This window comes from Columba livia, chromosome 1 (assembly GCF_036013475.1).
Source record: "Columba livia isolate bColLiv1 breed racing homer chromosome 1, bColLiv1.pat.W.v2, whole genome shotgun sequence".
In the NCBI taxonomy this organism is placed as follows: domain Eukaryota; kingdom Metazoa; phylum Chordata; class Aves; order Columbiformes; family Columbidae; genus Columba; species Columba livia.
The window spans coordinates 111003960-111021323 of record NC_088602.1 but is presented as its reverse complement, the minus strand read 5'-3'; the positions used below and the strand labels follow the sequence as shown (position 1 = coordinate 111021323).

Below are 17364 nucleotides of genomic sequence, written 5' to 3'. Positions count from 1 at the left end.
CTTTTATGGCCTTGAGACTGAAATTGCTGCAGGAAGAGCTTTTGAAGGGTTTTCCTTCCCTGCATCACAGCTCAGTGTTGTGCCTCTGTGTTACTTACTAATCATTGTGGGTATCACCAGCAGACAACAGCTGTGGGTCCCTGAGATCCATGAGAAATGGAAATGTACTTCTTTCATTTCTTCCAAGATAATTTGTGTATCTGCTGACATCATATTCCGAGCAGTTTTCAGTAAGGCCACTGTCTTATAGGCAGCTGAAGTTGGCAGAAGCCATAACTACAGTCACAATAAACTGTCCTGTTTCACTTCCCTTCAAGCCCAGCAGCAGCTTTGTCTCGTTCATCCCACACTCTGCCTGCTCTGAGCACAAACACTCGCTGCAACCACACTTCTGAACCAAGTCAGGAAACTAGATCCAGGCTGTTACTTACCATTTCTGCCAGATTATTTTTAAGTCAGTCTTAATTCAGAACTGGTTTCTTGATTTAAGAAGCTCTCCATTTCTACCAAATGTGTAGTTGCACCGTCCCTTACTTGAGCCAGCACAAAACTCTGAATTTCTCAGTGGCAGTAGTGGCCAGTGTCAAGTATACAAGAAAAAAAATGCCCGAGCAGCTGTGAGCCCTGAAGCTTGCATTTCACTTTGGCATACAGAAATGTTATTTTTCAATGGAACCTCAACAAACACTGACACAGAATAAAACCAGATTTCAGGGGAGAAAAAAAAAGGTTTCCCGTAGAAGGGAACTCTCCATTCTTGACTGCTCTGGTTGAGGAGGCAAAAACCTTTATGTTCATCCAGCTTGTGCTTCATTAACCCAACCCATCTGCTACCTTCCCATTGCAAAGAGCTTGTATTTTCTTAAGCAGAAACTATGATTACGAAATGACGTAGCAAACTGAATACTCAAGTAGAAGTTATTCTTGTTTATGTCTACTAGCCTCCCATTTCACTTGATGCCGATTGAAGCTTGTGCTTGGATGAAATGTTAGGTTATTTAACCAACTGTAGAATCTCACCATTTTATTCAGGCAAACATTTTGAGCATATTATTGCTCCTTCTGAATCAAATTCTCTATGATGTGGGTCTCCTTCACAAGATGAAGTCCATCTAGTCTGAGCAGGCAGGTTTACTTGCAACCACACCAAGGGACCATGGAGCTGGAAGAAGGGTATCAGAAGAATGTGGCTTTGGGTCACAGAGAACAATTGCTTAAAATAGTTGGTAGGTTAGTACCTAACACAAAATGACTCAACTTCTGCAGGAATTCCTATACTAGATCTGATTAGCAGTTCATCGAAGTCAATATTGTGTCTAACCAAAGCCAGGAACAGGAGCTTCAAACAAAAAAAAAATCAGACAATTGCTAATAAGATAAGAATAACTTTTAGTAAGTTTCTTTATTGCCACTTAGGAAGTAGATAATGTAACAAAGTATTATGATTTACAGTCTGTTTTTATTTTCCTCTTACCTCTTGCTGCTGTGTATGTTCTCATTCATACAAAAGTAAGATGCTTTCACAAGTAAAATGAAATCTTGGTCTTCAATATTTATCACTTAGCCACAGAGTCTAAACAAACCAGCATGAGAAAAACAATGTTAGCACAGATTAAAAAGATTAATTTTAATAGCACACAGAACTAAAATGCATTACATTTTATATTTAAATCACAACAATATGGCTATATACGCACCTGCACACATCATTGTCTTATATATACACTATTAAGCACTGTTCTGAAAGTGCTGGTACCTCTGACAATAAACATGTTGCTTTTTAGAATAAAATTTCAATCTTTTTCTACCTAAGCAGTAACCAGTGTTCAAGTTCTTGCAGTTGATCTCTGTCTCTAACAAATTGACAAGTGTTCCAGACCCTTCACTTACAAAAAACCTATATACAGTTCTGTTTCCTTGAACAATACCAGAGCAGAGTAGCTAGAAATACTTTCTTCGCACGCACCTCCATCTGCTCCAGCAAACACTTCCAAATACTACTTCTCTCCCTGGCATCACAGCATTTTCTGGATAACTTCAGGTTTTTAGAAACATCTCCCTGCATACTTAATACATTTCTCCTACTTTTCTAACCTCTCATAGGTCTCTAACACAAGATCTGCACCTCCTACAATTCTCTTTAGAGGCTAAGTCATCTCCAATAATTCATACTTCTAACCAATCTGCAGCAACCAAGACTTGTATTCTGGATAGTGCCTCTTTAGATTCAGGTATCTGTTTCATAAAGGATCAAAATAAGGACAATTTCTAACTCCATCAGGCTAAAGAGTTTTCTAAATCAAGTTCTTTACTAGAAGCATGTGTAATGGTAAGCAATAAAAACACTCCACTACCAAATAGTACTCTTGTATGGTAAATTGTCACAAAAGGAAATCTAAAAAAAGCAAAATCTTTTTTCTACTTTGAGCAGTTCTGTCTCTAAATTGAAAAGGCAATAGTAAGAATTCACAGAAATGGGAACAGGGGAAAAAGAAGGAATAAGGGTAGGAACGAAAAAATTGAAGGGGAGAGGGAATTTACAATTTACCTCATGGACTGCTGAATTGTTAATGTTTTAGTGCATGAACATCTTGATAAGTGATTAATGGAATTTTGTTGTTTCGATTTATTTTCTGCATTCATCCATATTTAAATTTTAAGCATGTGATCCCAGCCTAGATTTTGCTGGTTTTATTCTTTTAAATACTGTTTTCAGGTTCTAGGTCATGTGCCATGGCGAATTGCCAGTATGGATGTGAAGAAGTCAAAGGGGAGATACAGTGTCTTTGTCCATCAGGTGGCCTTCAGTTGGGACCAAACAGAAGGATGTGCATTGGTATGGTTAGAGAGCTCATGCTCAGCTTCTTTTCTATAGAATCCCCCAAAATCTTAAGAGCCTGGGGAAAGGTTAATAAGTAGTTAGCTGTCCTCACTGGCTTGAACTTGTTTTTTTAAAAAAAATGTTCTTGTAATATTGGCCATGTAATTCTTTGGAGGAGTCCCATCCTCAGTAAATAGTTAAATGTTTTGACATCAATTTGAGTCATTAGCATACTCATTTTCTCCCTATTCCTCTGAGGTCAACGGTGTTTTGCCTGCAGGGAACTGCCTTACTGACATAATGCATTAAAGGATTTGGGGTTTGTGTTTGGATCATTTATATCTTTTATTGTGATAACCCATGATACAAACTTCCAGACTTTTCTCCAGGAGCCTCAACATTACTTAACCTGTGGGTTTCCTGTGATGAAGAAAGCATTACTTACAACACTTGGTGCTGTTCTGTGATATCGGTTTTATGTTGTCATCTGACAAAGCAGCACTACAGCATTGTAATCCTGTGCTGAAATCATACCCCTTTTAATACTGAAGCTAAACAAACTCATTTCAAAACCTAGTATATGTGAAACAAACTCTCCAAAGCAGGGACCACTGCAACAACTAAAGAAGAAGGGGTAGTGAGAGGGCATGTCAGGGAGGGGTTCCCTGCTCCTTAAGGAGAGGGTGATCCAGGAGCCGTGAATGACCCCAGCATCAGCAGGGCTGCGTCCTGATAAGCCAGCTCCAGGGTCTGCCCAGACATCTTTCCATAAGCTGGAATATTCTATTTACTGTTCATCACAGACAAACCTGAAAGTCTCTGCAAGTGTTCATTTTTCAGATGAGATGCTATTTGTTTTAAGCTTAAAGGACATAATGCTTTGTGTCTACTTTATGTAATTTCATTTTAAAATATGTCCAGTAGCAAAGCTTCACGTGAAAAAAAAAGAAAAAAAGAATTTTCAGTTCCATATTTCTTCTTTAGAATAACTTGATCTAATTCTTGAAATGCAATTTTCCTTCTGAATCAGTAAGTACATTTTTCTGTAAAATTCTAACTTTCAGCATTTGAATAATTTCAATTTAAAAAAAAAAAATCAGCCACAAAATCTTTTCTATTTCCTTCTTTCCTACTTTCCCTCGTTCTCAATCTAACCTTCTTTTCCTGGTCTCACTTGGTCTCTAAATAGGTTACACCCCTAGTCAACCCCAGGGAATGATATTTAGCGCGGTTTTTAATGTTTATTGCATTCAGGCAAGCACAGAAGATGGAAAATTGCAGCTGGGAAATGTTTTATTTCCTAGAGCTGCCCAAAATACAATGGAAAATAAAGAATTACAGTTTCTCCTTTGAGACATTCAAAAGCTGCCTGGATGTGGTCCTGGGCAACTATCTCTAGGTGTTCCTGCTTGAGCAGGGAGGTTGGACCAGATGACCTCCAGAAGTCCCTTCCAACTTCAACCAGTCTGTGATTCTATGAGAAAACTTTTTGCAACAGATGCTGTTTGCTAAAATTTCTTTAGCAACATACCTAATGATATTGATACTTTCACATATTTTTACATTATTTCTGTCACAATGGTTCAAGTCCTGAAGATTATAAAGGGTAGCTTGGACATGATATGTTACAAGCAAAGAATAACAGTAGCTAACCCATTTTAGATGCTGCTTACCAAAACATACTGGTTGAATGATTTCTACAGCTTAAAGAATGTTTTAAATGTTGAGAGGTTTAACATTTAAGTATTAAAAAATATTTTTAATTCCAGTGGCCAAAACAACATTATACTTAACATTTCAAACAACAGATTAAATAAATGCATCAAGCAAGAGATGCTGCTGTGTGGAAGGACAGTTACTATATGAATTTTTCTTCTTAACACACAGCCATAATGTCATCACGTATGAAGGCCAAATGGCCTGGGACTACTTCATCAATTTAAGGAGCTATAAAATAAACCCATATGGATACTTGGCTCAACTTCTAAACTATACACACTCCAACATGACAATGGTATTTCTGTCTTTCAAATGAAATGAGTTTGTAATTGGAAATGTCCTGCTTTGAGTAATCAGCAAGGATCTTTGACTAATACCAATCACAGTTAACATGTTTGAATTATGTAAGAGTCATTTGAAGGTGAACACTGTAGACAAATATATTTAAATACAATAGAGAAGAGTGTCTCTCTTAAATGTCTTATTGAGTTATTCAGGCAACTATTTTTATTCTTTTATATTGAGTTCCTTTGTATTTACTGAACCTGCTCAAATGTATTTAGAAGAATGCTAGTGCATATGATAAAAGGTAAATAGAAAAAAAAAAAGTGGTTGGAAATCGAAAAAAAGTACAGTGGTTGGAAATATCAGACCTCTTCTTTCTGTATGACCTGTGGTTTGTCATAATTTCTCTAAAATAAGAGAGCATCTTCCTGCTGTATAGCATAATAGATGCTTAATAGATTGTAAGATACTCTAATACTCTGGTATTAGTCACAGAAACAGTATAAACAGGTAAACATTTTAAGATCCCTGGCTATTAGTCTTAGCTTAATCCTCCTAGGAAGCTACATTATTTCTGGACCTGCAGAGCAGCACATTGATGTGTTTCCACTTTTCCTGTTCCGCATGTGTACAAGCGAAGGAATAAAATAACAATTATAGATAAAAATTTTTAACTTAACCTAAACCTTTTGCTTCTAAGAGTCCAGTGAGTCTTTAGTGTTCACTGCAGACATAAGCTTCACGCTAGGACTGAGTGCAGCAGGCTCGTCCTTTACCTTGTGACAGATCCTGGTCCTGGCAGAGACATGGGGAAATGAGACTCTGGAGAGGTCTGGGCATGCCCTGGAGTCTGGGGAACAGCCATCCTCGTCAGGAAGGTGTAGGAATTTTGACTGCAGGTTTGTTTAAGTATTTTTCTGTTGTTTTCCACTTCCCTTTTATCACCTAAGCACTGTAAAAGTATGGTAAAAATGATAAAAAGACGAACCATGGTGTCCAGCAGAACTTCACAGCAGTGTGATAGGGAAGGACAAATATCAAATATCATAATCAACACTGCTTTAAATGTGACATTACAACAAAGCAAATAAATTACTAACACTTAATTACAATGGTTGTTAAATAAGGTACCTAGGCTCCTCCTATACCAAGGCTCCTCCTTCTCTCTCCAAAACATCTGTCCCTGTCATCTATCTTGCTGGGTGGACCACTCGCAGTCTGGAAACACTCTCCCTGCTATGTCTTGACTTAACCCAGCACGGAGAGGTGCAGAGATTCAGTAGAAAAGCTGCTGCTGCTCTCAATTTCCCGTTTCTGTGTCCCCCTCTTACACTATTCTCTGACATTTCCTTTATTAGGGAAATAATGGAATTTGTGGAGTTCCTCCTGACCCCACTCCATGATCTTAGGGCAAATCATTGTCCCCAGTGAGGAGAATCCCCCCTGCCCAGTTACCCTTGTTTTTACCATGCCAGGTCTCAAAATTTTCCATAAAGTTAGTTCATATTTTGCCGCTTCATTTGTCTGAACACATGCAAAACCACCCGCAAGTGTGAAATTACAGGACTTATTTATTAAACAACTTGTGATAGCGAATCCCAACTAGTTCTTCCTTTCCCAGTTTACTTTCTCATGGATCTGACCAGCATCCCTTCTTCTGCTCTAGACATTGATGAATGCTCTACTGGCCAAGCTGTCTGCTCTTACAACCGCAGATGTGTCAACACATTTGGAAGCTACTACTGCAAGTGCCAGCTTGGATATGAACTGAAATACGTTAGCAGCCATTATGACTGTGTAGGTAAGATTTAGCCCATGAATTTTCCTTCTTCATTCTTTTTCATTCCCACATGATGCACCTTTCCTGTCATTGCCTGAAGCACATTGGCCTGGTCTGGGGATACTGCCTCAGAAATGGATAAAAGATGTAACTAAGGCACTTTGAACTTTTCTCATGGTTTTCTCTGTGGCCTTATGAAAAACCTAATCACTGGCACTTGCAAATTAAATTGCCTCATTGTACCAAGTCAAGATGTGCAAGGGCTTGTAGTGCAGTATCAACAGCTGACTGCAAAGAAGTGCTACTTCTGGTACAGGTTTAAAGAGCCATTCTTTGTCCTGTTGGCTTTCAACCTATGATGGTTTTGGTGTGTGTGTCATTAATAAGGAATGTGAATCAAGTGCCTTCATGACTGTAAATAGAGTTGTTTGGATGGACAGTGCAGAATTAAAAAAAAAAATAATGAAAATACTAGGTTTTAATTGCTTTTCAGGTCTCTCTTGCATGCCTAAGTTTCTACCAAACAAAAATAAATAGAGGCAAAAGGTTATCTTGACATGTCCACGTGTTAAAACGAATGTCAAAACACCTTTTCCCGTGCTTGAATCCATTAGCTGAATGGTGGAAGAACAGTAGCGCTTAAGTTACAGCAGCAGGCGCTGCAGCAGTAGTGTTCAAGCAGTTGACTACACAAGGGCCTGGAAGGGTTGGAACAAGAAATGCATACGAAAGAAGATTAATGGGTTTTGTTTATATTTGCTTGATATTGGGAGGTAGGGGTGGGAGGGAGATCATAAGGCAGGTTTTGGAGACTCAAGTTTATATTTCCTGTTGTATGCAAATCCTGAGAGTCTTAAAGCAGAAAAAATACTTACTTTTTCATATACTATGTGTGCATGGGGGAAAAACTGGAGAGACGTCTCTGTAGTCAGGATTTTATCTGCAAACCTGAATCTCACTCTCAAGACATACCATATATTTGAGTCAGTTTTTCTACTATTGGTCTCCTAGCTGACTTACATTATGGGAGAACCTGTCAGCTGCTAAAAATGAAGCAATCTGGATAAAATGCAAGTGGTGCAAAAATTTGTGCAACAACTTGGCTCCCTCATGTGGGAGAAATCAGAAACATATTTGTGATGTAGCAATCTAGGAGAAAAGAACAAAATCAGTTGCTCTTGTTGGCTGTACATTTTGCTGTCAGTTGAATGTAGTATTTTCTACTGAATTTTTCCCGATCATACTCTTTTTGTACAGCATCATATGCATGCTGGAATGTTAGAGGTAGATTTCGTAGAATTTCATAGAATGTACTGAATTGGAAGGAACCAACAAGGATTATCAAGTCCAACTTGAGATAAAAGATCTCAACATCTTGGCATGATCGGGGTTACTTTCAATTGCATTTATGCTAAAGTCAGTGAAAGAACGCAAAAGATTTCATAGAATCATTGAATAATTTGGGTTGGAAGGGACCTTCAAAGGTCATCTAGTCCAACCTCCCTGATTTGATGAATGTTTTTTTTAATTTATGTCACACATTCTCTTGGTACCTTTTGCTTTTTGTTAATGGAACAGTGTGCACAGCCTGTAGTTTGAATCCTGTTGTCAATCAAAAAATCACTATGTTCACTTTGTTTTTACTGGGATGCTCTACATTTTCCATGGATGCACATGCCAGTAATTGAGTACTTGGAGCTGACATTAGTGTGAAGTCTTCTGCCTCCAATAGTCTCTGGACCGTCTTGTTCTAACACTAGTGATTGCAACACCTGGAAACAGATGGCAGGCACAAGCAGGCTGTCATGAAGTTTGGGTTTTGACTCAGTTTTCACTAAAGCATTTATATCTTTCCCTAGATGTCAATGAATGTGTGACAAATACACACAGGTGTAACCTCCATGCAGAGTGCCTCAACACCGAAGGGTCCTTCAAATGCAAATGTAAACAGGGCTACCGAGGAAATGGATTTGATTGTGCTGGTGAGTACCACTGGATGTCAGGAGAAGTGCTATATTGTTTTTCTCCAGTAACTGTTGGTTATAATGTGTTCTCTAGGAAAGATCATGCTGAACTGTGCTGCAATACCAACCCAGGCAAACTTGTCCATGAAATAACATATTTATTGTATGATACATTGAACAGCTGATGTGAGTATTATTAGCTCAAACTCATTTTCCATTTGAGTCCCCAAGTCTCGTAGTTTCACTAAGAATCCCAAGTAGAACAGACAATTTGGCCTGACGAAACAGAGAAAATAGCTTTTAAAAGTCTACTGTGTATTTTCTTCAAACTTCCATGGCATAGTCCCCTGGAGTGCTGTGCAGGCTCTTCCAGAAGAGTTTCAAGCTAACTTAGCAAAACGGAAGAGAAGGGAGGAAAGCCATGACTTCTGTGCTGAACTCTTTTCACTTACAATTTTGCCTTTGTTTGTCTATTGAGTATTAAAAACTTCCCATAAAAATGTTATTGCCTGGTTCTAACTGAATATGATCCTCCAAGAAGAAAGAAGGAAAGGTTGCTCTTGTCTTTATATTTAAAATGAACCTTTCAATTTAATTCCTCTATTAAACCTAGCAGAGATTTCTACCACAATGTCATTGGTGATGTTTTACTCAGGAGGACTTCTACGTCCTCCTCAAATATTTTGAACAAAAGACATTGTGAAAACATTTTAAAAGCTCTTGACAATAGAAGATGAAGACTACATAATATACAAACTCTTTTTCCTGGGTCTTTTTCAAGTAATCCTTCATCAGGTATGTATTATGATTATACTTCATGGTCACAGATGTTCTATGAGTCTCTCTGTTACTCACATTCCTATTCCCTTTATAATAGTAATTGAAACCTCCCATATCTCATCGATATTGACACTGCATTTGGAATAGCACTTTATCGGTACAATAGTTTATCACCTATTATTTTTTCTGCATTTAATATCAAATATATTCTCTCAGTATGGGCACTGGTTTGAATTCAATGGTTCCAGATGCAAAGACATTTGTACCCTTTGAAGCTCAAGTATGAGTTATCTTACTACATTTTACATTTTTATACTCCAAGAATATACTTAGTATCTAAATACCATGAAGATACCTGCCAGGGTCAACCCAAAACATCTGATTTCAATCAGGTTGTTTTATAGATCAGGAAATTGAAAGTGTTCTGCTAAAACTGTATGTATACATATATATGTGTATGTGTATATATATGACTAATCGGTGCATGTATATGTATTTATGCTGTTTCTCCTGCCCTATACTGCTGGAGCTCACAAAAAAAAAAAAAAAAAAAAGCAGTCCTTCAGTCTTAAAAGTTTCGTGAATTTATTCTTAATTTAAAGTATGATCATTTTGATATAGTATCTCTTGTTCATTGTGACGACTTTCATGCAGCATTGAAACGTGACTTTAAATGTTACGGACTTTTTTTTCGAGTTATGCAAATGTAGCTTTTCAAGCCCTAAATTGGTGTAAAAAGGGGGGATATTCCAGTGAAAAGTAGAGTGAGTGACAAAGCCAGTGGCGAGTTTTCAACCTGTTGTTACAATCTGAAATTATTGTTAGTACCTATAACTGGGCGTGTTAGCATATGTTAAACACAAAGCCAAAGCAACTCCGGACATTAGAAGGGCTAAAATTTAATTTAGAAAATAAAAAGCACAGGGATTTTTTCTAAGTTAAAATTTTGCTACGTTTCTACTTCCAGTGAAAAGTGTTGACTTTTAATGAGAAAAACCTGACTGGTGCTGATAGGATTCATTTGGATACAGATTGCCTCTGCAGGGCTGTTCAGAAAGTTTTTTATGCTCAATGTTATGAGCCAGTTTCCTTGCTAGATGTGCTAAATATCATCCATTGTGATATGTCAGTGCAACTTACTGCAATGGGAAGATGCAATGGGGCTTGAGACCTGACTGAATATCAAGGCAAACTGATATGACATATCTTCATACGGTTCTCTTAAAACAAAATGTACTACAGATGAAACGTTAAACAAACACATCTCTGAGCAAAAGGGTCTGGTTTTGTGTGTGTGTGTGTTATGTTGTTTGGCTTGGTTGTGGTTTTTTGGCTTAGGGGTTTTTTTTTGTCCTTTTAACAACAAGCTGAACATTTCAAAGGAAAATCTCTTTTTGACCAAGCCTATGTATAAAATATTATTTCCTCAAGCAGAAACAATTAAACAGGAATGCTTGCCGAAATATGAACAAAGGAAATATTTTAGCTTGTGGAGAGGCTATGATACTATTTTTTTTAATATCTAGCCCTGTAAAAAAAATCAGTGCTGTAGATAGATGATATCTGTCTTCTCACTGATGTTTCAATTAAACTGTTTGTTCTCTCTCTGCATATTTTCTCATGCCATATTTTCAATTACTGAAGTCCATTAGTTGTTTAGAAGAGGAAGGAACTGTGCATTCATAAACTTAGCAGAACACACCAAATGAAAGAGAGACTTAACTCAAGAGACGATAGTAGGAATAACACATAGTAATAAGAGAAATCAGAGCCATAGGCAGAAGGTCAAAGCAAGGGTCTAGCTAGAAAGCTGTATACAACAACAAAAGAGCGGGGGAGGGGGTAAATGACGGAGTCAGTGTTAGGTAAAATCTGAAAAGCATTGGTGCTAGAAGTCTGATTTCTCTGGTAGTTATTCCCCCACATAGGGAAGAGGTTCCTTTAACCTTGAATCTTTCAGTATTTGATTTCTATTGCAATTCTCAAAAAAGTCTGATCAGCGTAAGTGATGGGGTAGGATGTGTTTTTTGCTATTGAGGTAAATGTTTTTTCAAACAGTGACACACCAATAAGATGTACCAGCCTACACTGAAACACTAAGTGTTCTCCATGTCACACAGCAAGTGAGGAAAACCTTTGGCTTTACTGAAGTCAAAGGAAGTTTTGCTGTTGGGTTTAATAAGATGAGAATGCCATCCTGGGAATCTGGGCGCTGGAGGCTGTGGCTTCACATTTGTTTTGGTGACAACAGCTGCTGCTCCTGCAGCCCATCCCAGCTCCCAACAGATGGGCCTGGGGTTGTGCTGTAGCTAAAAGAGAGGCTTCTTAAATATGTCCTCAGAACTCCACATAATTATTGCCGCAGGGTGGGAACTTCATTTCCACAGAGAACTGTTTGTTCTTTATAGCAATTGTCTCTAGTATATAACAAATGGGCTACCATGGCAGCAGTATTAGCTTTTTATAACAAATGAAAAACATTTTAAGATATATCTTAATTTCAGAGTATGAAAAGAGAGTAACTAAGCACCTTGTTTGTAATGTAACTTCTATGGCTACATCTCCTCATGCTACTGCATAAGCTATTAAGTGAGGTAATGTAAAATTCACCTTTGCACAGAAGATGGGAGAAATTATTTCATTTAATTCGTATATCAATAAACTAACTTAGGAGAAAGATGCTGAAACTTCAGGCTGCAAACAGTGCTCCTTGTACTGATACAACCTGTAATTGTTCAGGCACTCTTTTGCCATTCAATACTCCTATACACGTGAAATGTTGGAGGCTATTTCTAAACTGTCTCTAGCACAGATTTCATTTGAGAATCTCTAAAGGTGTAACTTTTCAAATGCTCCCTAAAAAGGTCCTAGTCATTTCCACATCTGGCCTCTATCTTGCTGCAAGCTGTTGCTGTTCTCAGGTTCATGCGTTTCCTGATTTCCTATTGTGCACTGAAAAACCACATTTCCCTCACCACATGCTTCTATGTCTATTCCAGCATTTACTTAAGAATAGGGTCTCACAAGGTTCCATTAGCAATTAAGATTCCTGGGGGAAAAATGAACCTATTTTTAGTTCACTTTTTTGATAGTAAGCTACAAAATAACAGGAAAAAGCAGTACTAACTTAAAGCCTATAACCTTCAGGTGTTACTCTAAGAAGCTCAACAATGGCACTCTTGTTATTGCCCAGCTGGAGGCAGAGGTTACTATTCTTCATTATGCTTTGCTGGATTTCTAAATGGCAATACAGAGTTGTGACAGCTCTCTTTGTCCCTCTTACATTACTTAGGTTCCTTTATTTGCTCATAGGGTAACCCCTAAACCCCATATATGTTTTCACCTGTTAACTTGCCAGTCCTGAGAAAAGTTGGGTTTGACAGCATAAAATTTCAAGCTTAAAAGCAATTCTGGTCATATCACTGGTGAGATTCTTACAATTCAATTCAGTATGGCGCCAAATACTGCCGTCATCCTCTAATGAGTAACACTGGATCTTTTGTCATATCACATTTCCTACTGGAAGCATTGCTTGTTGGTTTAGTCACGTATTAAGCACAGTCCAGTGTGATGAACTTGCCCTGTTTTCTCAAAGCATCCTTCCCTAAATAAGATGGTAAGAATTTTAGAAATGAAACAGGCTAGAAATATAATTGCTGGATGATATTCCATGGTGCATAAAAGAGAATAATAGTCTAGAATCTGTATTATAACCCATCTGTGAAAGCTTTCACATTCTCTTAAGACTTGCTAAAAGAGGCATCCTTCATTATGAGGTTGAGGACTTTTTAGACTGATTTCTGAAACTGTGTCCTGCTGATCTAATCTTTACTCACATCTACAGACTCACCTTAAACACTCAACCCCTCTCCAAACTTTATGTACAGAAGCCACAAAGAGAGCTACAAAAGGACTTGTAAGCCAGTCTCCCAAGCTTGTCTGTCACTAGGTTTTAAAATATATTGCTGGGTGTGAAGGTGGAGGCAGTGTGATGCTCTGTTGGAGTGCAGAGTGAACCATCTCCTGTTGTTCAGAGTCCCAGCCAGCACTGGCTGTGATCACAGGACTTGTGGGCAAAAAACAAATCTATCCCTCTCCTATATCATCCACAGAGTATTTCCCTTTACACAATGCAGTACAGAGACAAGGGGTTGGCATCTGCTCTCTCTATATTTTTTCCAACTCAACTTTCACAACTTGACTAATTAGACATCCTACATCAAATCGTTTCTGTGGTTTTATAATCTTGCACAGCAACTGATGACTGAAAAGATTTACTTTTAGCCCGCAGCCACTATTTGCCTTTTTTTGCACCTTTTACTTTAATTCTTTCTAATTCAAATAATATACTCTCAAAAGCCAAGATATTTTCATACTAGGGCAATAAACACAAACTGTGTAAGAGCAGGAGATGTTAATCTACATGCTTCCTGATGGAAGGTGCATAAAGAAGAGCTGTGATGAAATGCACTAAATTTCTTTTCACTTTCTCAAATTCCCTATGCAGTCACATGGAGAGATAAATGCACAAATGTTTGTGAGCAACACCTGCGTGTTTATAGAAATACCTTGGAGCAGAGGCTCCTGAAAAATCACACCCTCAGTGGTAGCACCCCAGATTGTCATAGAAGGTGAGCTGTTCATTCAGGCAAGTCCACAGGCAGTGGATTCAACAGAACAGACTGAGTTTAAGGTGGTCTATCCTAACACAGGATTATTCCTCCTGTAATTTACAGTTAGCCATAAAAAGCCTTAAATCCACACCTCAGGCTACTCTAAAGCTGAATGCAGATTAGAAGGATAGTAATGATATATCCTAAAATATGCTTGGTCCCTCTTTGCCCCCATTAAGTGTGCAGATTTTCATACTGCAGCAGCAAACTGGAGTCTCCGAGACACTGGGGATTTATACACTTTCATCTCCCTATTTGTCATTCCTGTCAGTTGATTTTCTGCACTGCTTAGTTTCTCACATACAAGGAGATTGGTTTTCTGACACCACAGAGTTTATTATGTTGAGCTGTAAGAATTTTTCATTTCACTAGGAGGACTTCAAAGCAGCAACTAAAAGCAGATGTTCAGGTTTGCTGAGCAGACACTGCTGGCTTGAAAATCTCCATAGGCTCTTTATTAACAGCCTGAAGTTTCTTGTTACTGATTATCAAGAGGAAATTTGTTTGGAATGAAGCTTTCCTGTTAATTTTTCTTGCTGCATTCTGATTTTAGACCCAGAGAACCTTACATCCTTCATTTTATCACTCTCCAGAGGACAGGTTCACTTAGTGGAGTATTAGTAAAGATTTTACTTGCAAGTATCTGACAAGCAAGACTACAAGTTTTATCCAGAGAAGAAAACCCAAATCCTCAGTTTTGATTTATTTTTTATTTGCATCCATTTACTTTATACCTCCAACTGCAGCCTCAGAAAATCTGAATGCTCCAGTGAGTACAGCAAGAGAGTCTGATTTTGTTCCTGGGATACTAAATAGCATGTAATTGCATTTGCTGTGTTGTAAATAAAATGTGATGAATTCACAGTGATAGGGTTGTATTTTCCAGGAGTTAATATAAATTCAGGGAGCTTTCCCGTTTTCCTACTAGACCACGGTTCGATTGTATTAACTGCTATTATTTATTGTGTTATGTTTCTATAAAAAAACCCACACATTAAAAAGTACTACCCAAGATTACAAGTCCAGTCCATCTGTCCCAAAATTCTGCTATCAAGTTTTTTTTATACTAAGTGAGGAGGAAAATAAGAATATCTTCTTGCCCTCATAATTCCAGTCACTAGACAGCAAAAGCAGAGGGAAATAAAAATAGCTGACTTCCCCTACCATCTGTAATCCAAACACTGTAGGCGGTGCAGCATCAATACTGAATGAGAATCAAAGATGGGAAGCAGTATGTAAGGTTATTCTGACCCATTGGTGGAAATAGTCTCTATCTATGGAAGAGCTTCTGTACAGCACACTGGAACGTCTCAGCTCTCATTATTTCCTAGGTATTTCACATAAAGGACTCAAACTCCAGAAGGCTGTCAGTAGCTTATGACATGGTTTCACTATCCTGCTTACCAGTCCTTCTTCCTCACCCACTCAGATTCAGGCTGTGGCCAACACTAGAGGGCTGAGTATATATTATAATTGCATACTGGCTCACCACGTCATAGCAGTTATGAAATCCTGAGTTGCTTTAAAAGTCTCATTGTCTCAAGCCTCAAAGTCTTTTTCCATGGATTTAAACCCCAAGGACACTCTCTTCCTCAGTAGATTTGCTACTGTGACAGGTAGGGACTTGCTTAACTCTAGTGGAATCCTTATGGTGGGATAGGATCATCTCATGAATTAGAACTCCTCAGATTTATGTCTTCTCTAAAACTTGCATATTTGTCACACAAACCCTTCCAGTCCTAGTTTTGGCACAGTGGTGTTCCCCGACGGGTGCTGAGCTGCAACTGATATTGCTGATAAAAAGCAACACCTGCAGTATTGCCATAATTTTCCTCTGAATTTGCTTTGTACCGTAAACATACGTTGAACAAATGGATCTGAAGTAGTCCTGGATTTAACCCTCAGTTATGATTTGGCCATGAGCACGAAGAGCCATCAGTCTTGGTCAGATGACAGAAGAGTACATCTGGAAGGGACTAAAAAAGATCAGTTAGTCTGTTCTTTTGCTCTGAGGCAGATCATATCCAGCATATTAATGACAGATGGTCGTTTAACAATTTTTTTAAACTTCTAGTGATACAGTTCAAATAATCTAAGTGGCTTGCTCCTGTGTTTTACTACCCTATAGCAAGGATAGTAAGCAAGTTTTTCATAATACATAACTAAAAACTTTCCTTGTTTCATGTAAACTTATAACTTTCCTATCTTAAGAGAACATAGAGAACAGCTGGCCAATGTACCATCTCAAAGGAGCCCTTTGTGCTGCTACTGGGTTCCTTGGCTGGTAGAAAATCAATTCTGCTGCCCCACATCTCTAGAAATGCATCTTTAAATGGGTTGCTATGAAAAGTGTCCCTCATTCGAGCATCCAAACATGGTTTGATGATTGTAGAGAGAGAAAAATTGAATTTTAAAGGAAATAAAAGGCTCGTGTCTTCAAATTCAATGTATTACCAAGGAAAGCATGATTTGAAAATCTGAGCTCCCATGTAAATGTAAAATCGTCCTCTTACCAATTGATGTTTTGAAGTTGTTCCCTGGATATAGAGGATATTTGCCTACATGATACTTCATAATGGGGAAAACCCCAAATACAGATATTTTTCCTTTGTTTTACAGATTTGAACAATCTCAATCGATTTTTACCCCCCTCTTAAATTTTTCACTTCTGGCACCTTTGTGTTTCTAAGCAAAATCTAAAGTTGCAAGATACTACAAGGCTGGTTATCCTTTTAGTGTTTTGTAGCCAAGAAGAATCATAGAATAGTAAAAATCTCAGGAAATTTTACATTTATGTTCCGGCTCACCTCGGAATTTCAGGAAGATTTGGCATTCTCAGAGGGGTTGTTGGTACAACAGAGCTAAATGTATAACTAGTCGATGGGTATTCAGTTCCGTGCAGAGTCAAACTTATATCTCATAGTAGAGCATTTGGCTGTGTGGGTTTCTGGACATTGTAAAGAACATCACAATGCCTTTTATGAACTTTGTGATTGCTCAATGATGCCGTAGATGAATATTTAACATCTTCTTGGTTCTAGTCATCCCTGAAAAGTCAGTGAAGGAAATTCCAAGGATCCCTGGAACAGCTAAGGACACAATTAAGAAACTTCTTGCACATAAAAACACTGTGAAAAAATATGAAACCATCAAGAATGCGATCCCAGAAGTGGCTGTGACACCAGCTTCTGAGACCCACTTGCAGTTATTGGACTACGAAGGTGGTTTTGTCCTTGGTGGGAGCTACGCTGAGGAAAAGAAAGAAGAGGAGGCAGAAGAGTCAGATGAAGAGGAGATGGAAGATTTTGAGAACCAGATTGACCATGAGCAAAGCCTTAGAGG

At 38.2% G+C, this 17364-nt stretch overlaps 1 protein-coding gene across 5 annotated transcripts in view; it reads left to right on the top strand.

Annotated features, from left to right (window-relative positions):
- The window catches only part of EGFL6 (EGF like domain multiple 6), a 48342-nt gene that overhangs the window by 13551 nt on the left and 17427 nt on the right, over positions 1–17364 (top strand). For 2 of the 5 annotated variants that reach the window (XM_065072893.1, XM_065072898.1), the window contains exons 5-8: positions 2717–2836; positions 6492–6626; positions 8465–8587; positions 17064–17364. The exon at positions 17064–17364 is cut by the window's right edge and continues 11 nt beyond it. In XM_065072893.1, the coding sequence (XP_064928965.1) occupies positions 2717–2836; positions 6492–6626; positions 8465–8587; positions 17064–17364 (679 nt within the window). The remainder of the gene's footprint in view (positions 1–2716; positions 2837–6491; positions 6627–8464; positions 8588–17063) is intronic. The other 3 variants (XM_065072922.1, XM_065072915.1, XM_065072906.1) reach the window with 2 other exon arrangements.